This window comes from Lepisma saccharinum, chromosome 13, assembly GCF_977018435.1.
Source record: "Lepisma saccharinum chromosome 13, izLepSacc3.1, whole genome shotgun sequence".
NCBI classification, from domain to species: Eukaryota; Metazoa; Arthropoda; class Insecta; order Zygentoma; family Lepismatidae; genus Lepisma; species Lepisma saccharinum.
The window spans coordinates 63,549,116-63,571,980 of record NC_139241.1 but is presented as its reverse complement, the minus strand read 5'-3'; the positions used below and the strand labels follow the sequence as shown (position 1 = coordinate 63,571,980).

At 36.4% G+C, this 22,865-nt stretch overlaps 2 protein-coding genes across 7 annotated transcripts in view; one reads left to right on the top strand and one right to left on the bottom strand.

The window, feature by feature from the left end:
• Gen (XPG-like endonuclease) overlaps positions 1–19,052 on the bottom strand; it is a 36,214-nt gene extending 17,162 nt beyond the window's left edge. For 2 of the 5 annotated variants that reach the window (XM_083133608.1, XM_083133612.1), the window contains exons 1-2: positions 18,679–18,886; positions 3,836–4,000 (exon numbers count right to left, since the gene is read on the bottom strand). In XM_083133608.1, coding sequence (XP_082989734.1) covers positions 3,836–4,000; positions 18,679–18,785 — 272 coding nt within the window. In that variant the 5' untranslated portion in view covers positions 18,786–18,886. Of the gene's footprint in view, positions 1–3,835; positions 4,001–12,463; positions 12,592–18,678; positions 18,887–18,906; positions 18,960–19,009 lie in introns of those variants that run through there. The other 3 variants (XM_083133610.1, XM_083133609.1, XM_083133611.1) reach the window with 3 other exon arrangements.
• A 206-nt stretch (positions 19,053–19,258) lies between these two features.
• LOC145997374 (uncharacterized) overlaps positions 19,259–22,865 on the top strand; it is a 71,613-nt gene continuing 68,006 nt past the window's right edge. For both annotated transcript variants that reach the window (XM_083134344.1, XM_083134346.1), the window contains exon 1: positions 19,259–19,359. The gene's annotated coding sequence lies outside the window, so the exon portion shown is untranslated. The remainder of the gene's footprint in view (positions 19,360–22,865) is intronic.

Here is a 22,865-nt window from a genome sequence, read left to right as displayed (position 1 = left end):
GCTGATGCTTATCCAACTTGGACACAAGCTGCAATGCGATAAACTTGCTTTTCGAGTAGTTTGTCTTTATTGTTTCATCTTTCGCTGTTCACCTGCAAATGTATAAATTCTCTTCTCACTGATTATATTCATTTGCAGCCAATATGCTTCATCTCATGACATCTTTTTAATGTGTACGCGTCGTTGACAGAATAAAAGTAAAAGTTCTGTGTGAAGTTTAAGGCCGTACTAAAGGCAATTTTGTGGTAATTTTTCGATAACAGATGGCAGCACCGTTTGCCATGGCAACCGAGGGCCATGTTGCCAGATCTCCACGTAAATATAACCAAGCTAGATACATACAGGTAGGTCGATTAGGGTACTCGATGTGAGATGACGCCATATTGGTTAGAGGTGAGTTAGTGAATTAAGAAAATAGTAGTAAATCAGGGAAATTGATAATCATGAGATTTTAGTTATATGTTCTTCTTATAGAAATAAGCAATATATCATCAGTGGAAGGTAGTAATAGTCGAAATATTAATATAAAATCCGTTGTTTTATATTAAGTATTTGTTTTAATATTTAGAACGCAGAGAAGAAAATGCAATAATGAGTGTAGCTAAATATTAATATAATATTCGTTGTTTTATGTTCAGTATTTGTTTTAATATTCAGAATGCAGAGAAGAAAATACAATAATAAGTGTAGTTAATTCAAACACGAAACGGACCAAGTGAGGACAGTAATTGAAATAATTGAAAAATTTTGTGAATAAGTTTGAAGCAAATGCTGCGTTGACTCAGGCACGTATCCAAGGGGGGCGATAATTTAAGGAGAGTAATTATCGAGTCAAGACGGAGAATGTTCTATAACCATTTTATTGACAATATTGCACGTAAACTTTTCTTGTGTTTTCATTGTTGTTGTCGCAGCGAGCGCGATCATTGTGTAAAGATTTGTCATCATTTGGAAGCTCTCTCATTTGCCTCCCTGGCTGTGACAAACTTTTCTTGCTTTCGGATTTATACTATTTTTCCCATCATATATTCAGTGCCAACTTTGCGAGTCTGTTTGCCAAAGTGGATGAGGAAGGAGTTTATATATTCTTCTCCCGGGCTAGGAAAACAATTTTTCCGAAAGTAAAATAAGGTTTTTTTGCATCATTTTCAGGAATTACAGCAGCACTTTTTCCACCTCCCTTATTCTAATTGCATTTTTTATTCTTTTATTTTCAGTATTTAGTGTTGTTTTCTTCCATTTTAGGCTACTCGCGACGATGAAGAGAGACTCCATGCTCAGGTCAAATTCGAACCTATGGCCCTCGCATTCTAGTGCATTTTGATAACCACTTCGTCACAAACATCAAAAATGCGTTTTTTTAAATATATTTTTAAGGAATTTTTCACATTTACATTACTTTGATTGTACCCACGGACGGTCCAGTTAATTAATATTTGCAATGCAATCATTCAGTTAGCCATTTTTTTTTAGACTGAGAGACACAAAATTCCCTGCATATTATTATTATTATATATATATATATATATATATATATATATAAAGGTGTAAATGAGTTTAGAAAGGGGTGGCAACCTAAAGTAAACTTGATAAAAGATAAAGACGGCGATTTTCTAGCTGACCCAAGCGATATTCTAAATAGATGGAAGAACTACTTTAATGACCTTTTAAATGTCCATGTAGGAGATAAATCAGAAGTAAATGAAGTACACAGAGCAGAACCTTTAGTTCCAGAACCTAACTTGACTGAAGTTAAAGATGCTATTAAAAGGCTAAAGAATAACAAAGCACCTGGCATTGATTTAATACCAGCTGAGTTAATTAAATATGGTGGAAATTCATTAATATGTCAAATTCTTAAATTAATTTGTTTAATATGGAATAAAGAAGAAATCCCTCAACAGTGGAAAGAATCCATAATTGTTCCTGTGTTTAAAAAAGGTGATAAAATGAACTGCAATAATTACCGTGGAATTTCTCTACTCTCAACAACATACAAAATATTGTCTAACATTCTTTTAACAAGACTAACCCCGTATGCTAATGAAATTATAGGTGATTATCAATGTGGATTTAAACGTAACAGATCAACTACAGATCAAATTTTTCACATCTGACAGACACTTGAAAAAAAGTGGGAATATAATCAAAATGTCCATCAGCTATTCATTGATTTAAAAAAAGCATATGATTCGGTCAAAAGAGATAAATTACATAATATATTAGTAGAGTTTGGAATACCTAAGAAGCTTGTTAGTATGATAAAAATATGCACCAGTGAAACAGAAAGTAAAATTTGTGGGGGTATTAATATGTCTGACAAATTTACAATTCATGATGGGTTAAAACAAGGAGATGAATTATCTCCATTGCTCTTTAATTTTGCCTTAGAATATGCTGTTAGGAAGGTAAAAGAAACTAAAGAAGGACTAAAATTAAATGGTGTGACTCAGTTGTTACACTTACTGGGGGATGATGTGAATACAATTAAGAATAATGCTAAAATATTTTTCAAAACTGCTAAAGAGATAGGTTTGGAAGTTAACAAAGAGAAAACTAAATATATGCTTACAGGCCGAAACTAAGTGTTAGGTAATAATCAAAATCTAATTATTGAGAACAACTCGTTTGAACCAGTTTCCAAATTCAAATACTTAGGAGTAATATTAACAAATGAAAATTATATTAAAGAGGAAATAAAAAGTAGGCTTAATTCAGGAAATGCATGTTACTTCTCTCTTCATAAACTTTTGTCTTCTCGTTTAATATCTAGGAAACGAAAAGTTAAAATATACAAAACAGTAATTTTGCCTGTAGTATTATATGGATGTGAAACTTGGTCCCTTACATTGAAGGAGGAACATAAATTGAGAGTATTTGAAAATAAGATCCTTAGGAAAATCTTTGGACCTAAAAGGGATGAGGAGACAGGTGAGTGGAGAAGGTTACATAATTTAGAACTACATAATTTGTATTCATGTCCAGATATTATTAGAATAATTAAATCAAGAAGACTTAGGTGGGCAGGCCATGTGGCACGAATGGGAGAGGAAAGAGGAGTTACAGGATTCTTGTTGGGAAACCTGATGGTAAGAGACCTGTAGGAAGGCCAAGACGAAGATGGAGGGACAACGTTGAGATGGACCTAAGGGAAATCGGTAGGGATGGAAAAGAGTATATAGAACTTAATCAAGATAGGGAAAAATGGAAGGCCTGTGTTGCTGCAGCCATGAACCTTCGGGTTTAAGAAGGCTAGAGTTAGTTAGTTAGTTAGTGGTTAGAATGTTTGATAGTAAGCAACACTGCCTGCTGGTGCTGCTTTCCGAATCTTTACTTCGGCTGTACCGCCAGACACGATCGCCTATGAACCTGCATTTCAACTCAAACGAGTGTGCCACTTTTTTGTGAACAGAAGTGTACCATGTTCTAGTGATACATTAACCTTGTCACGAGTATGTCATTGTGTATAATAAACTAGTGGCACCTTGGAGACAGCCAGGGGTAGGGTAAAATATGGCATCTGACACATTAGTGCAAGCAATGGCTAATTGTTAGCAATTATTTGTTGTAACTCACATTACATTTAACAGCTATTGAGAAACACGTGTGAATTCTGTTGAAACATTGTGTCATTGCTTAAATCCACTTTTTGTTGTGTCCAGTGTGTCTGTTGAAAATTGAACTTGCAACCCTTTGATTACTAAGTGACAGGACTACTACTACACCAACGGGGTGGGGGTGGGGGGAGCTCTGCACCGAGTACTGAAAAAATGTAATGAGAACAAATATATTATTATTGTAATAATTTCTGTTGAGCTTAATAATATTTACTCACCTGAGGTAAGGACGTGGTGTGGGATTCGCAACTGCAAACTGGCTCTCGCACACCCAGCTGCTGAGGTCCACAGCAACGCGCTTTCCCTGCAGTTCCCACAGGGACTTTGTTTCCCCTACAGGGGAAAGGATGGTCCAGAGATCCTTCACTCCCATTCTCCAACAACTGGAAGGTTATAGCAAACTTTTAGCTCTCACAGAAGTAATACAAATATGATTAAGGTAAAGCAATCTCGGAGGTTATGTAATCAGCAGCATGCTCTGGACACCCTTACGCTTCTAGCGACCCCTTGTATTAATTTATTTGAGGCTGAGTGAACACCAGAGCCACTTTATGAGGACAATGTCAGAAAAATTTCAACCTTAGATCATCCACCTCAAAAATCAAACCGACTGCATGGCAATCAGGCCACTGTGGCTCCATCAAGTATGATTACATGGAAAAACAATTATGAACATTAGATTTGCTACGCCCTTGGGGTACATACTTAAATGTTATTTATACCACGGCTACAGATATCTTAATCTCAGGGGATAGGTTCTTTATTCGAGAATTCCACATAAGAAAGTGTTTTATAGCCAAGAGGATATAGTTAAATGCGGATCTATATTCTGAAAACTATACACAATACAGAGAAAATTATAGCGAAGCTTGTATGTACATTGAAATATATATATATATATATATATATATGTTGATTCCAAATTTATGTCGGTTATATTCTTCTTGAAAGGAAATCTTCTTCTTCCTTCTTCTCGTAATTTCTGTAAAAGGCTTCTTCTTCCTTCCTATCTTTGATTTGGGAAAAGGCTTCTTCTTCTTTTCTTCCTTCTATTTTGGAAAAGACTTCTTCTTCTTTCTGTTTCTGGAAAAGACTTCTTCTTCTTTTCTTCCTTCTATTTTGGGAAAAGGCTTCTTCTCCTTTCCTTCTTCTAAATTTGGAGAAGGCTTATTCTTCTTTTCTTTCTTCTATTTTTGGAAAATACTTCTTCTTCTATTCTTCTTTCTATTTAGGAAAAGGATTATTCTTCTTTCTAATTTTTGAGAAGGCTTATTCTTCTAATTTATTGTCTTTCCTTTTAAAGCGTAATCTTATTTATTACATATATGCGCTCGCTTTTCCCGTTTCTTTGGCAAACGATACAAGCTATACTTATAGAAAGAGTAGGGTCGACTAAACTGACAGTAGTGCCACCTCCTATGTAACGACCAAAAGGGGGATAGCACAGGATCGCTAACAGCAAGCGCTGCCTATGGCCCAGTGCATCTAATAAGAAGCACAACCGTAAGTGCTCCGGGGCATCTAATTTGGACACAGCGCCACCGAGGGACGGACTAATACAAAAGCTGATGATATTCTCCTCGTCAGAAGATCAAAAAGGAGAAAGAGATACATTTCTGAATTCATTTGCTCACTTATTAACTTTCCTAATTGTTTCTATATTCTTAATTATCTTCATTTGCTATATACAACATTTTTTATTCACTCCTTCTGTAATTTTTATACTCTTCTTTTATATATCTTGCATTTACTATAATATATATAATCGCTCTTCTCCGCTCCTAGTTTATACAATGAGCTCTGCTCTTCTTTATATGGCGTGCTGCCATCTATCGTCGCTCTAGGGAAACATTTCTTCCTAGCATTTTTCATTGTGTCGTTGGAAGTGGCACGTGACACAATATCCCCCTCCTTGAGGATGAAAAATTTCTGTATTGGAAAAAATATTTTGGAAATAGATAAATTTTCCACTTTCTCTACATCTCATTGGACTCTTCTCATTGGCTCTGATTTCTACTGCTTACATTCCTTTTCACTATCTCTGTGCAATTATATCTCCTGGCATGCAGCATTTTTCCTCATCTCTCTATTTCTCTCTTCTTTCTATTTTTGTTTCTAGATATCTTATCACCATGTTCCGGAAATATTTGTGACCTCTCAAGTCATTTTTAAATACTAAAATATAATTCTTCAATAGTTCATCTCCTGCAAGTCTGCTTGTCTAATCTCTCCAAGATAGTCTTTACCTGACGATGTCCTGCCAAAATAGTAATTTTCGTTTCACCCTTTTCTTATTTCAGCAATCTCTCTACAGATTATCAGTTAGCTCAGATTTTTCCGTTTCAAAGAACTCTCTCTCTTCTCTAAGTTGACCCTCTACGTGTTTCTATCAGCTACAATAATTCTTCACATCAGCCTTAATTTCATATCAGCATGTATCTAGACAGTGGTCAGAAGTAGCGAGCTACTTGTAGCGTCACTACTGTAGCTAGCTACAAAATTTGTAGCTGTAGCTGTAGCGACGCTACATTTTGAAAATTGTAGTTGTAGCGGTAGCGAAGCTACAAAATTCCTGTAGTTGTAGCGAAAATTTCGCTACACTTACATTTTTTCTCAGCATTTTGAGGTGAATTTTGAATGTGGCAACAGCGTCAGAAAAAATCGACAATAACCCTTAATTTTGCAGGGGGTTCATAAAGACAGTCTATTACATGGAGATACAGATTATTTAGTTTGTAGATTATAGATATCTGTGTAATTTATTTAATTAGTATCTGAATAATTCAGATATCCAGATAACTAACTGACATACGTATATGAATATATTCCCGCTAACAGCTACGTTTTTTTTAGCTGCATCACAATTTTGGGGAGAAACATGCCTCGTTTGCGTCAGTCCCGAACAAATCCTGTGGATATTCATGGTGTAAGAGACACCAAAATGTCATTAATTGCTGTGTAAGACACAACTTGCAGTGCAAAAACGAGCGATGGATTTTCCACTGCACTGACAAGGGAATAGTGCCAGCAATAAATGGCTCAGTACACTAACAGCATTGATCATCGTCAGTATATAGGATCCCACCAGCAAGAAATTATTGTTACAAGAATGATAGAGTTTCTGGAATTACAATTATTTTCGCGATAGTATTTGTTCACAAATTTTAAAATTACAATACGTTTAGAACACTCAAGTTTACACGACAGTTTCCTCAATAATTTTATCATATTGCAAAAAGTATGTACGGTTATTGACTTTCCTGCAGAAACGACAATTTTCTTTAGTTAATATACATAGTTTTCAAATTTATGTATTTCTCCTATTTTTGCATCACTTTTCTGGAACTTTTGCTAATCACATCATCATCATCATCATCCTTCACTGTTTCCTGCCTCTGGCTGGGTCGACATAGAAGTCAAGCATCTCCATTTTTTCCTGGTCTTTCACCACTCCTCTCTTCTCCTAACACTCTCCGCTATCTGCACTTTCCACTGACATCTTGGTCTCCCCCTTGGCCTTATTCCAACTCCTTGTGCATTGTAAGCTCTTACTGGTAGTCTTTCTGCATCCATCCTCTTCATGTGTCCGAACCATCTCATCTGTGCCTGATCTATCCTGTCCTGAAGCTTCACCACACCCACTGTCTGTCGGATCTCCTCATTCCTTATTCTATCCCTTATAGGCTTCCCAATACACTTCATAAAAATTTCATCTCCACTGCCTGCATCTTTCTTTTGTCTCTCTCTGTTATTGTCCAAGTCTCTGCTCCATACATAATTATCGGCACATAGTATGTGTTATATATTACCTTCTTGCATTTCATAGGTACAACCCTGTTCCATATTAATCTTTGAATGTTTTGATATAGTCCACCACCCATTTGTCCTCTTCTGTTCACTTCCTCATCTATTCTTCCACTTCTCTCAATCATGACAATGAGGATGAATGGTTTATTTAATTATTCTCTTATCTATAGTCGCTTTCTGCCACTTTCAGCTAATTGTGAGAACGAGGAAGAATGATGAATGATGAGCAGTGTGGGGAATGGAGGAGCAGGAGGATGTCATCCTCCCAACTTGGCGTCTTTCCTAGTTTTTGTTTTCAGTTCATTTTATGCATAGATAAGCTGATTGAGACTGGATCCTAACCACTATGTGCCTCCGCTGGGTACCGAACCTCGGGCCCTTTTGTAGTCAAAGGGCTCCAGGTACTTTTCATTCAAAATGCGGACTTCATATCAGTCTATAAAAAATGATATATTTATTCTGAAGAAAAATATGTTGATGTGAACATAAATACGTAATCCTACCAAATTTTATTTGTGTATAGTTGTAATAATTAATTTGGGTAACACCATAATTGCAATATTCATATATCAAATTTGAATTGATATGCCTGCATAGGTATGGTATTCTCAAAACTATAGTAAAATTAAGTAACTGAAGTAACACTGCTATCAAAATTATCGAATGACTGGAATTATGATAATAAATAACAGAATCTATTTACCAGTAGTAGGGGATTTTTTTAATACCCATATGGTTGTTTTCATTTTTTTTATGCAGAAGTAGCGCAAAAAGTAACGAAGTAGCGAGTAGCGAACAGGAGTAGCGTAGCGAGCTACTTTTTGGTAAATGTAGTTGTAGCTGTAGCGAAGCTACATTTTGGAAGAGTAGCTGTAGCTGTAGTGAAGCTACTTTTAAAATGTAGCATTCTGATCACTGTATCTAGACATATTTATTTTCTGGGATTACAACCCAATTCTCGGAATACAACTCATTCTTTTTTAACTTCTGGGATTACAACCCACTTCTCGGAATACAACCGATTTTTCTTTATCTTCTGAGATTACAACCCATTACTTTTTCACTTTTCTAAATACACGATGACTTATAATCGTCTAAGCTTACAAAGAATTCATTTTACTGATACTCTTTGATCTTCTTTCGTATTGTCTTCTCCTTTTTCCTGAGAGTTTTCTTCGTAATTAACTTCCTTCTGTGCCTAACTGTTCTATCTTCTTTGTTCTTCTGTTCGTACAATTGAAAAGTTTACTTCCATTTTCCATATTACTTTCTTTGGCATCTTTCCTTTTACAGATTTGATCTTCCACTATCGGCCTCCTTGTTCAATGGAGTGGTGACTTAAATTAGCAGTCATTATTCTTTCTTAAGATATAACTTGCAAAATAGATTTTCCTCCAACGGTGGGTATTATATATCTTTTTACAGGAACTAACACTAAAGAACTAAAATTTTCTTCTTTCAAATAGATCATTAATATTTGCCCAAACTAATAATTCCACGAATTTTTCTTCTGGTGAACTGGAACCCTTTCAGACACTTTATTAATTCTAGAAACGTTCGCTTGCCAGTCTATAAAACTTAACATCTCCTTCCTTTGCACTATTCAGTCTTATTTGTTCCTTCCGATTCTTTCAAATACTCGTTGCTTGTCATTATCTTGTTTTCTTTTTCTCTTCCTCTTTTTCTTCTATTTTCTTTTCTATTCTTCTCAAGATCCTTCTTCCTCCTCTTCCAACTTTCTTCCAGTAAAGAAATTACTTTCATTTCTCTCTTCTTCCAATCTGGTTTCTGCCAAGACTTCTTCTTATGTTCTACATCTTCATCAAATGCATGCTCTCCTTGTCTTTTCCGTTTCGTCTTTTTCTTCCTTCTCCTTGGCGAAGTAGCATCAAAATCTATTTGATCTATGTCGACCCTTTTTAGCATATTATTAACTTTCTTCAGGTTCTTTTCTATTTTTAATTTCTTTATCTTCTTCTTCTTCCATGTCTTTACGTGAATATATCTAAATCTCATTTTACTTTTATTCCTTCTTTGTTTACATCTTCGGTTATGTGTATGCTTCTTTTCTTCCTCCGTCAGAGACTCGTCACTAGAACTTTCTTCTTTCATCTTCATTTTGACATGGATTTCTTCATCATTACGTTGACAACTAAATGTTTCATCTCTTTCTATTCCTCTTTCATCTTCTTCTATTTTCTTATCTTCCTCTTCTTTGACCTCTTTAAGTTCCTGAGTGTTTTCTTCTCGTAACTTTATAGCTACTTCTTCTATCTTGCTGTAATGCTCGTCATTGGAAACTTTCCTCTTTCATCTTCCAACTTCTATCTTCTATAAGGACCTTCGCTTCTTCTATCTTGTCTTCGTTTTCTGCTATTCTGGAAACATCTACTTCTGTCTTGCTGTCATTTTCTTCTGTTCTTGAAACAGCTATTTCTGTGTGAGAATCGCTTTCCCCAATTTTCCTTTCCGGACTTTCATTTCTTTGTTCATTTTCTTCTCTAATCTCTGAAACCTCATCTTCGCTTCTTCTATTCATATCTAAACTCGTACTCTTGATTGACAGCATTGTTTCCTCTATTTTTCCTTCCCTTTTGTCAAACATCTCGTCTAACTTTCTTTCTAATCTTCTGGTATTTTCTTCCATCTGTGTTTTTAATTTTCTATTATTCTCATCTATCTCTTCTTCGAGTCTTCTATTATTCTCTTTTGCTTCTCTGCTATTCTCATCTGACTTTCTTTCTAATCTTCTACTATTTTCATCTATCTTCTCTTCTATCTTCATTGATAACTTCTGGAGCATTTCTATCATGTTCACCTCTTCCGTCTTATTTCCTTTTTCCTTCATTTTCTCTTCTTCCTTTTCCCTTTTCTTCTCTTCTTCTTCATTTATTCTTTCTTCCTTCAATTTTTGCATACATAATCTCCTCTTTTACTTATTCCTATGTACTTTTCTCTTCTTATCTTCTCGCATGTCCAATGTTTCATTTCTTTGAATGACCTGCATAGGATAGTTTCTTCCTCATTTCTCTCTTTTCCACAGCAGATTAATATTTCCTTTCTGTCTTCCATTTCCTCCATTATAGTTTCTCTGTTCTCACCTTCAATTTTATTCTCTTCCTCCATTTTGGCTTTCTTATTCACGATTCTACCAGCCCCACGTTCGGCGCCACTATGCTACGCCCTTGGGGTACGTACTTACATGTTATTTATACCACGGCTACAGATATCTTAATCTCAGGGGATAGGTTCTTTATTCGAGAATTCCACATAAGAAAGTGTTTTATAGCCAAGAGGATATAGTTAAATGCGGATCTATATTCTGAAAACTATACACAATACAGAGAAAATATATAGCGAAGTTTGTATGTACATTGAAATATATATATATATATATATATATATATATATATGTTGATTCCAAATTTACGTCGGTTATATTCTTCTTGAAAGGAAATCTTCTTCTTCCTTCTTCTCGTAATTTCTGTAAAAGGCTTCTTCCTTCCTATCTTTGATTTGGGAAAAGGCTGCTTCTTCTTTTCTTCCTTCTATTTTGGAAAATACTTCTTCTTCTTTCTGTTTTTGGAAAAGACCTTCTTCTTTTTCTTCCTTCTATTTTGGGAAAAGACTTCTTCTTCTTTCCCTTCTTCTAATTTTGGAGAAGGCTTATTCTTCTTTTTTCTTTCTTCTATTTTTGGAAAAGACTACTTCTTCTTTTCTTCTTTCTATTTAGGAAAAGGCTTCTTCTTCCTTCTAATTTTTGAGAAGGCTTATTCTTCTTTTCTTTCTTCTAATTTATTGTCTTTCCTTTTAAAGCGTAATCTTATTTATTACATATATGTGCTCGCTTTTCCCGTTTCTTTGGCAAACGATACAAGCTATACTTATAGAAAGAGTAGGGTCGACTAGACTGACAGTAGTGCCACCTCCTATGTAACGACCAAAAGGGGGATAGCACAGGATCGCTAACAGCAAGCACTGCCTATGGCCCAGTGCGTCTAATAAGAAGCGCAACGGTAAGTGCTCCGGGGCGTCTAATTTGGACACAGCGCCACCGAGGGACGGACAAATACAAAAGCTGACAATATTCTCCTCATCAGAAGATCATAAAGGAGAAAGAGATACACTTCTGAATTCATTTGCTCAATTATTAACTTTCCTAATTGTTTCATATGCGAGCATATTCTTAATTATCTTCATTTGCTATATACAACATTTTATTCACTCCTTCTATAATTTTTATACTCTTCTTTTATATATTTTGCATTTACTATAATATATATAATCGGTCTTCTCCGCTCCTAGTTTATACAATGAGCTCTGCTCTTCTTTATATGGCGTGCTGCCATCTATCGTCGCTCTAGGGAAACATTTCTTCCTAGCATTTTTCATTGTGTCGTCGGAAGTGGCACGTGACAGATTTTGTGATTTCATTTGCTTTTTTTTAATTTGCTTTTTGTGCCACTTTTGGCTAATATGCGAAGATGGGGATGAGTAATGAAATTGATGAATGGATACTCACAAATATCCATGCCCAGGCCAGTATTCGAACCCGGGACCCCTTGCAATTATGAACATTAGAAAAAAGTGAATCACATTATTTGCCCCTAGAAGTAAAGTAACGAACTATTCTGGTTGTAAGCAACTAATCAGCAAAGGATGAAAAAGTACCCTTATGAACCAATCATCTTCACCCATGCCCCAATGGCACAGTGGTAGCATCTTCAACTTGTAATCAAGGGGTCCCGGGTTTTATACCCGGTGGAGGCTCATAGTGGTTCGGATCCCACTTTAAACTGTAGGTCCAGTCCCGATTAGCCTTACTGTGCATAAAGTGGACTTAAAACACCAACTCAATCAATCAATTAATCATAAACTACAAGAGTAATGAAGAAAAAATTGATAGGCTGATACACCTACCAAAGAATAATGGAACACAACTAAAATGAACTTGATGTCTGGCCATGAGAGGCAACAATTCATTACATCTCACTAACAACATCTACTTATCTGCACTATTTGACTCTCTTTGCACTTACATGTCTAGTTGGTTACAGAGTGTAGCACTGAGTTGTCTACTTCATTGATTTGTTGTCACATAGTGGAGTCTGCACCGCTTGCACTATGTTCTGGAGTAGCATATGGTCACGTGGTACATGCTAACCAATTAAGTAAATGTAATTATGTGGAAAACAGCAGGCACACATTTCTTGAATCTTCTGAACTTGAACACAGAATTTACTTGGTTGAACACAATTTCCTTGCACCACCCTGACACCAGAATACAACTGCACTACACCTAGTGTCAACAAATGAAGCTAAATAGATGAGGCTATTGTCCTAGAAAGTAAGAAATGTGAAGCTCTAACATTTCCTACAACTGAAAACCTAGCAAATGGTAATTTATCATGACATTAAATTATATGACTGGCCTGGCTGCCCATCAGTGAGAGAAAAAAATCACCAATAGACATTATACTGACTTATTTGTAACAAATAACAGCAAAAATATATTTTGTGCATAAATACCAATAAGATATTTTTTTAAAAATAATCTCGATTTGCCTATTCAGCGAACTGTGCATACTACAAAGATAAAATATCCTGTAATTAAATTACATACGAATCCTCATTCTGTAGATCGTTAAAAAATCTGTACGCAATAAACTGTGGATATCCCAATGTTCTTAATACAATCTATGGATCATATGGTAGATACATAGTAAATGCAGCTGCAACTTGTCTACACTCTAACACGGTAGGGTCATGCGTTGGCCATAGATGAAATCTTATCTAGTGCATTTGATAGATAATATCCAATTATGCATAAGATTTATAGCTAATATACACTAAAACAACACAAAAATCATTGCTTCAAATTTTAAATAGATGTACAATGAAAATGAAATAAGCAATAAGTATTCAAGCTACACGAAGAATTTTCTTCAGGCTAATTTTTGACAATGTTAAAAACACTGTTCTAAGTGCCAAATCAAAAAGCACAAATGATGCATTATGCCTGTTCAGTATGTTCTTACCCAGGGGTACCCATCCCCCAAAGGCCAATGGCACAATCCCCCCAAAATCATGTCATGCGTCCCCCAAATCATATCATGTGTCTCCCCACACCCCAAAAATCATATCATTCGTGCCCTCAAACCACATTGTAATCCCCACAGAGTATTTAATTACGACAGTGTGTCTACCGAAAGTAACTTTTCTCTCAGCTTTACTGAACACACTTTCCCTGCCCCTCCTCCATAAACAGGGGTGCCCATCACTCAAGACTGCCCCGAAAATCGTTCATCATAATTCCCACAAAATATGTTTGTTGAATACATAATAAATGATGTTTATTTGAATGAAATACCATGTTAAACTGCCCATAGTTTTTCTATTGTTCGATTTTCAAAAAAACTTAAAGCTAGCACATTGATTGTGAGGGTTTATAAAACTCACAATTTGAGATTTGAGTTTTTAACACAAACTGTTCCACAACTTAAGATAAAGATAGAAAATTCAACCTTGGCAAACCAAATAACACGCTCCAGCTGCATGACCGATTCTATTTTGCGAGACATTACAGAAACCTAGCTAGAAATTCTCAAGCTCAGGGCAAAAACATAATACGTTTTTTCTTTCAAAGAACTCATCGCCCCCCACCTCCCCCCACGTTTTCTTGTGGTAAATATATTTTAATAACTCATAACAATAATGAAGTGGATATTATCTTCAGTGCAAATCTAACTTGTTAAAGTAAAAGTTTCTGTGACATGAAGTTAGAAATATGGATTCGATATATTTTTGTTTCAAATGATGCACCTGTTTTAAATTAAGCAGTATACTAACCAAAACATTATATCTTAAGAAATTATGTTATTAATTAACATTGTGAATATCACATGTCTTGTAATGCAGCTAGAGCATAAAACTTCACATTCACTTTAGTAATGCGCCAAACAAGCATATATGCAACACACTAATGCGAGCGAAACGAGCAAGAAAATTTTTACATCCATTTCATTGCAGGCTTTCAAGAATATTAATTTAATGGGGGTGTCTATACTTTTTTTTTAGGATCCCGGGATATTTAGTCTTTTCCAGCTTCTCTTTTGGCATGTCCGGGTCGAAAACATGTAGATACCATATCGCTAAATACAGTCTCCAAAATTTAATGTTCGAACTCTCTCTCCACTACAGAAATTTCTTGACAAACTGAAATTTAACACTTTATCAAGAGCTTCCTATCTCCCCCTATAAATTTCATACTCAATCCTCCTACAAAAATTTCCATGCCAATTTTACACTTACTGTTGATATTGAAGAGTGGATATTGCCTCCTCCAAAAAATTAATTCCCAGTCTCCACACCAGAATTTTTGCAACAGTATAAGACAACAGTAATACACAAGAACTGGATACCCCCTCAATTTAATGTTCAATCCCCTCTAACTAAAGGGCCTCCCCGATGGCGCAGTGGTAGCGTCCTCACCTTGTAATCAAGGTATCCCGGGTTCGATACCCGGTGGAGGCACATAGTGGTTCGGATCCCACTTTAAGCTGTAGGTCCAGTCCCAATTAGCCTTACTGTGCATAAAGTGGACTTAAAACACCAAATCAATCCAAACCCTCTAACTAAAATAATCTAAGACCTATAATTGGATACTATTCCCCTCCGTTTACTTCAGAACCCCCCCAGAACCCACGTGTCAATTAAGGCCTAATATGTAAGAGTTGGATATTTCTTCCCCCTCCCCCATCGATAATATCGTTGAACACCTTTCTTTCTTCATCTAATGGATTAAATATGATGCATTTAAGGTGTACAATTTTTACATACGAGGGCCAATATTTATATTTTGAGCCTTGGCAACACTGATTGAAGTTAGGCGCGATTTGACGTTTGCATGGAATCGTCTGGCATTATTGACCATAACGTACTTCAAATGTTTTGTCAATAGCTTCATTTGTGTTGTTTATGTTGCCTTGGAGATTGCGCGACAATAATAAAATGGAATTAACTCGTGAACATTTTCGTGCGATGATTTTTTACGATTTTGGAGGTGGATTATCAAGACAAGAGTGCATCGATCAACTTACTTCCACATTTGGCGATGAAGCCCCATCCTTTGCCACTGTGAAACGCTGGTAAAACGAATTTAATCGTGGCCGCCATTCGCTCACCGACGAGATTCGCGAAGGTCGTCCAAAATCAGTTGTTGTTCAAGAAAACATTGATGCTGTGCAAAACCTAATACTGCAAGATCGTCATGTGACATACTGTGAGATTGAGGCAACCATAGGCATTAGTTCCATCAGCATATATAAAATTTTACATGATCATTTAGCTGTGAGAAAGGTATGGTCTCATTGGATCCCACACAATTTGACAAAAACTCAAAAAGACGCTCGCGTCAATTGGTGCAAACAAATGCTCAAATTCCTGTTTTTTCATTGTTAGGCTCAAAATATAAATAGTGACCCTCGTATATTTTTTTAAAAAATATATAAATGTTGAATTTTATATTATTTGAAGGTAAAAATCCCCCCCAAAAAAATCTCGATGGCGTAACCTGCGCCATAATCCCCCGTGGGATTACCTGACATGCAGAGAATTCAATTTATATAGTAAATTCACATCCATAAATCACCACTCAATCAAAACTTGAGCCCACTGCTTTAAAATAATCAATGGGCAATATGGCCATATTGGGAATAAAACCCATAACCTGGAGTGATAAGAACATGCCACAAAAAAGACTAATTATGCTTATTGTTGAAACACATTTGCTATGAATGTCTTGTAATAGTTGTAACTTTTGGTCTGGTAAGGTCGTGCCCCAGGTTGAAACCATCAAGAGATAGTCACCCTACCCAGAAACTAAATACAAGAAAACAAAAATTAATGATATTAGAGAGATGGCAAAGTGACAAACGAGACATGATACATGCCACTTGAGAATGAACCAATTGATAGCATTAATTTACACCATAGCAGCATGCTCTGCTGCACAAGACCAAGGGCTGATTCATTAAAAAGATTGAATATTGACAAAAATTGTTTCTGTTGAGCCTCCTGAGGCTGATATAAGGGGCAGGCTATAACATTCTGTCCAAGATAAGGTCTTGTAAAAATGAATGTGCATTGAGAAAGATACATGCTCTCGAAGTCTGAAACACCATTGCTGTTTGATAGGAAAATCTGTATGCAAAAAAATAATGATAATTGGCGAGAATCAGTGGCATTATTACCTACACCCCCCCCCCCTCCAACAAAAAAAAAACATGCCTTCAATCTAGATTTTTGTTCCTTTTCGTTCTTTTTTGCAATCCGCTGTGATTTAGCCACAAACACTCCTAGCAAAAACTACCACTCATGAGACAGTTACCACGAAAATCCAATGAATAGTGGTCGAGCCTTGTCAATTCTTCATTTGTTTCTTTGTAAATGAGGTGAAAAGGGGAAGAAGAAGAACCACACATTTCTCGGGTCAGTTTGACATTTGTGCAGTAAGCAGACGACAGAATTCTGCACCTGCAGCCAAATTGTGGAAGGGAACTCCAGCTATACGTACTATTGTTGCCAACTTAGTATTTTGGAGCAAGGTTTGTCCAAATCACAAATCGCACCAAGGAACTATATTTTTGTCTATTATCCGACCGGTCTCAGTTGTAGTTCAATTCAGACTTGGCTTTGCAGTCTAGCTCTAGATGTTTCAGAGAAATAGTATCCCATTTTAGGTGGGATTTAGCTCTTTTCTGCCAATCCAATGTAACAACACTGGCCACCTGTGTCAGCAAGCCCGACAGATAACTGGACCCCTGAACAGGCATATGAATAACCCTGTAGCACACTGTCCCAAAGTCATCCCCGCTCTTCCCTTGCATTGGCGCCCTCTCCTCTTGTTACCTCTTCAGGGTAGCGAAAAGTCCTCCCTCTTCGCTTCTGCCGGCTACAGAAAAAATGTTCTCTGCAATATCTACTCGACGGCAACACTATTGGGAATGTACTTTCCTTCAGTAATTAACTATCAGGTTAGATTGCTTGACACAAGATATGGTATTGTAAAAAAAAAATATGGGTAACACTTGCATCTCCGAACAACGGATTTCTTCATTTTTACACAAGAAATTACTTACTGAAATGAGTTTTAGTAGCATTTAGATAGTTCCTGGAGGTATTTTCTTTCCTTTTTGAATATTCTTGAGCGGGAATTCATGTCTGTTTCATGAAAAGTATATCTCCGACACACAATTGCCGTTGTTTTTCTTTCCTTCCTCTACTTGAGACCCGGATGTTCCGCACGTTCGATGACATAATCTCCTGTCAGTGTTTCCAATCAAGCCATTCTTTTGCCAGAACATGGTGGAACGAAATATACATTTGTGACCCGAAATTTTAACTATGTTTGCCTAACCTAACCTTACCGTGAATGGTTTGTGAGGCTATGCATCAATGATTTGCTAGAATGTACAATATAGAGAAAGTCTCCAATTTCGTTAATTTTCGGTATACTAACTAAGTTTGGCCTCCTAATCACTAATCTGTTGTAAAAAACCGGGGGTCACGTCTGGAAATTGTACATTTTGATGAAAAATTGTTTGTTAGCACCAAAAACCATCCACGGGTAGCCCCACAAACCATTGACGTTAGCCCCAAAAACCATCCACGGGTAGCCCCATAAACCATTGTCGTTAGCCCCACGAACCATTCACACGAGGTTAGGTTAGGCCTGTTAGGTTAGGTTCCATTAGCACTCATTTCACCCCTACATTCATCGAATAAATAGGGATTGTACAAGAATTGAACATCATAAATCATTTTCTTGTAAAACAATGGCGTGGTTGGACACAATGACAGGATATTACATTTTTGTTCGTAAAACTACGCATATACACCTATATATATAAAAAATTCAATCGGCTTTTTTCAAATTTTCAGACGTGACCCCCGGTTTCTTTCAACAGATTCGTGATTAGGAGGTCAAAATTAGTTAGTATACCGAAAATTAACAAAATTGGAGACTTTCTCTATACTGTAAATTCGCTCCCAATGATTTTTGGGGCTATGCGTGAATGGTGTGTGGGCATTATTTGGTTAACGAGGTTGGAAACACTGTGAACCCACTGATCCATGACACTAGTCAACTTGGCACGCACCATATTGTGTGTTACGGAAGCGAAACAGAAGGGAAAGGTAACAGTTTCATACATCGGAGACACATTTCTTCAATTTTACACAAGAAACTACTTACGGAAATGAGTTTCTCCAAGGTTTACAACGTTTGTCGAGGTATTTTCTTTCATCGTGGAATATAATCTCCCTGTATGCTCCGTATATCTCTTCGAATCTGATTACCATAACCACTTCGCTGAAGCCGGCTATTACAGATTATCACAAGTCACAACAACCATAACCATCATAATTCATGGGTTCTTCATTTGTAATTTTTATGGCATTACTGAGAAAACCCAATACTTACAAGCAATACGTTATTAAATAATAGAACAATTTAAATTCAAACTCTTCACCATATGTAGATGGTTTAACTAATAATTATTTTCATTATTAATTTTCGGAACAACCTAAAATTCCCGACGTTGAATTGCGAGAAGAAATATTTTTCCCTTCGGCATCCTGCTGCTTTGTGTGTAAGTGTAATAAATGGATTTATTTCTAAATGTCGTTGAATACTTTCAAAAATCCGGAATTTTACCATGCTTCATCATTATTCTCAGAAAGAGAAACATGGGAGTTCAACCATTCTAAGAGTTTCGAATTTCCCTCCAAAGTGTCTATCGCCAGTTTGGCATGCCGTTCCAAAGTGGCAACACTGTTTAAATTCTCGCCTGCATTGGCGCCCGTTTTATTGTTTTCGTACACATATGTGAGTGAATCTTGAAGATTCTTTGCGGACGCTTACTACAAGCATATGGTAATACACATTTTATATAAAGATATAATTGTATTTCGAATTCACATACAATTTGCTGTATATTTAAATGTATAATGTATTTTCAATGCTACGTCGGTGATGTTAGCACGAATTTTCAATGCTAGATTTTCCAACATCGTACATTACTTCATGGGCCACATTTCTTCATAATATACTTCCTGCACATTTTCAAAGCATTGGTACACACAATCTTCTTACAATAAAATAATATTGGTAACAGTTCCGAATGTTTAATGATTTTTATCATATTTTATAATAGTACTAGGCAGTGTCTCAGAATAGGCTACTGGAAATGATTATAAGAAATAAGTAGAAGCATGGAGTAACTAAGTAGCACATTGAAAACCTTCACCAAATATTACTTAGCGGAGAAATTCTTTGAAATGTATCTTATGGGGCCAGGCGTTCATGATTTCCGGTCGACTCTGACACGAGTTTTTGCATATTTTCTTGCGAGGCTCGAAGGGAGTTTGTGCTAGAGACCAGATATTACGCGATCAGGTGTTGAAGTAATTAGGGACGTTTGTTTAATGCTAAGAACCCTAGGTACTACTTCCGTATAGTGGAAACACCTAGAAATCATTTCTTTCGCACTTTTTTACATTGCTAACGTAAAATTCTACATTGCGAAACATTTCTTTGGGTGTAATAATGAATTTCTAATGAAAATAATGTCTATTTTTTTAAATTTACGAGTACTCACTGTTTTTCCGGTTCTGTAACACGCAATGTGACGATAGCGTACTGGTTCATCGCGCGTTGTGGCAGTGTTTTGTCGATTTGGAGTGTATGCAGTGTTTCCAACCTTCTTCACCAAAAAATACCTAATTTCGTGGCCGGATTTGAAATTATGCTAATACCTTGTTAGACTCACAAACCATTGGCGTTAACCCCACAAACCATCGACGTTAGCCCCACAAACCCTTTCCAGTAAATTTCTTATATTGGACAAACGGCTCAAATTTGCTACTTCATTTAATTTGAATATTCGTACTTACGTATTCTGCATTGAGAAACATTGTTGAAGGTGGCATTTCACGGAAATAAGGGCCCAAGTTCCTTTTGTTTTATTGCGATTTCATCATGCTACGAATGCAATTTTTACATGGTTCGATTTCGATTTATGTCTGTTAACACGTGCTGCAAAGTTTTAGCGATCACTTAATATTTTGTTCAATATATATTAACGTGGTTAGGTTAGGCATGTTAGGTTTGGTTCCCTTAGCATTAAATTAAGTCCTGAAATGCTTTCTACTAAGGTTCCAATTTACTTCTACATTCATTCCCACGCTTCTACGATATTTACTGTCGCTTGTCGACTGAGAATATGTTGTCCATGAGAAGTGCGTAAGGTAATTTTCAAGTTGTTTTTTTCAACATAAATAACTTTTTTTTAGTCCAAACAGCGCTAGTTACTTTAAGGAAGGTTCAAATTTCATGTGACAATGATTTCCAAAATTCTACGATAATTAGTCTTTGTGCTAGGAGAAATCATAAAACAATCGGAACCGTTACCGAAATAAGCTCTATTTGCGACATATCGAGTAACTTTTCTTTGTTTCTTTTTGCCTTTGGTAACATGCAAAATGGCGGTCACAGTTTTACTACCGCACTCGGCATGCAGTGTTTCCACTCCACTACACCCAAAAATACTTACGTAGCCCCATAAACCATTTATACATAGGCCACAAATCATTTCCGGCAAGGTTAGGTTAGGTTGGGTCATGTTTAGGTTACAATAGTTAAAAATTGGTTTAGGAAAAGAAATGCGGGTACTTGTTTACTATCCTTCGGACACATTTATTTCTTTGTACAGAAGAAACTACTTACCGTAATAAGTTCCTGTAGCATTGTCGAACATCCGGAAGGTGTTTTGTGTGATGTGGGAATGTTTCATAGCTGAAATTCATGTTGTTCGTTGAAAATTAATTCTCCAATGGAGAATAGCTAGCCCCACGAACCATTGGCAAGTGGATAGGTTAGTTCTGTTAGGTTAGGAAACATAGTTAAAATTTGGTGTCGTGTTAGTATCAGGATCTAGATATTGGAAATAATTGCAAACTATTGGTGCTAGCCCCACGAACCATTGACGTATGGTTAGGTTAGTTCGGTTAGGTTAGGAAACATAGTTCAAATTTCATCAACACAATGTTGATACACCTTCAGGAATGTTCCGCGAAGCAGATATGTAAGTACAAATGTCAAAAATTGACGAAACGAAAAAATTAGAGGTGTCTGAAGGATAGTAAATTTTTACCGAAATGCGTAACCCCACCCACCATTCTCGCATAGCCCCACAAACCATTTTCGGAAACATACCTTCTTCAGTTACAAAAACACGTGTTTGGAAACACTGACCCATGATTACCTCATCACACACAGGCAACATCCAACTGGAAGGAAATGGATGCAACAGCTTTCATGCATTGGCCACACATTTATATCGAAAAATAAATGATTTACCTGCAAAATTCAATGAACAATGTGAGAAAGCACTTCCCCAAACTTCCACAACTATAAAGAAACTGCATTCGGTAAGTAATTTCTCCTGTAAATTTGAAGAAATCTGTTTGTCTGATATAAGAAATTTACCCCACCTAACCTAACAACAAAAGGATTAAGGATGTTTTTATTAATAGTAAGAGGTCTAAACGTGACCCACCTAACCTAACAACAAAGGTACTTAGCAACGAATGGATGATATTCAATTTGATGTCAGTGGCGCAGGTCGATGGGAAATTTGCTGAAATAACGTGTTTCGGCAAGCGGGAGCAAACTTGGAGCAAGACAAATGTTATGTGCATGGAAATACACCCGCTGTTTAACACTTGGTGGTCTTATTGAAGTGGGGATTTTATAATTAAGTTTCCCCATGGTGAATTAATGTGTTGTGTGTGCATGTCTGTGTGCAATTGTTTGTGTATTAATTGTGAAGAATGATTATAGCTTTATGTCGTTTCAATGTCTCTTGTCACTGCATTTTTTTAAAAAAATACACAATTTTCCACTTTGGAACATCTCTCTCACTGGGCATTTCCACAAGTTGAAGTTAGTTTGTAATTTATTTTTATGCTCGGATGGACTAATCGGTTGTCGACCTACAGATAAAAATGTGCTTCCACCAGATAACGGACTCCATACCCCTCGATTACAAGGTGTCAGCATTAGCCCCTACACTATTGAAGAGGCCCTATTTTCACAACAGACAGGCTCCCTAGTCCTATATTTCTTTTGGACATTGCCTGCCTTTATACGTTTGTTTGTGGTAAATAACATCTTTGGTCATTGTTACGAGACTAAGCAAAATGCGAAGGACTAAATTTAGAATAATTGTTATATTTGTGTCTTAAATAACACTGCAACTGCAATACTTATCAAGTGTGTTTACAACACGATCTGAAACGCTTGCTCAAATCATGATAGTGGACGTGATTTTGTGCAACGAATTTTGGGGCAAGCTGTTTGCGGAATATATCATCCATTAG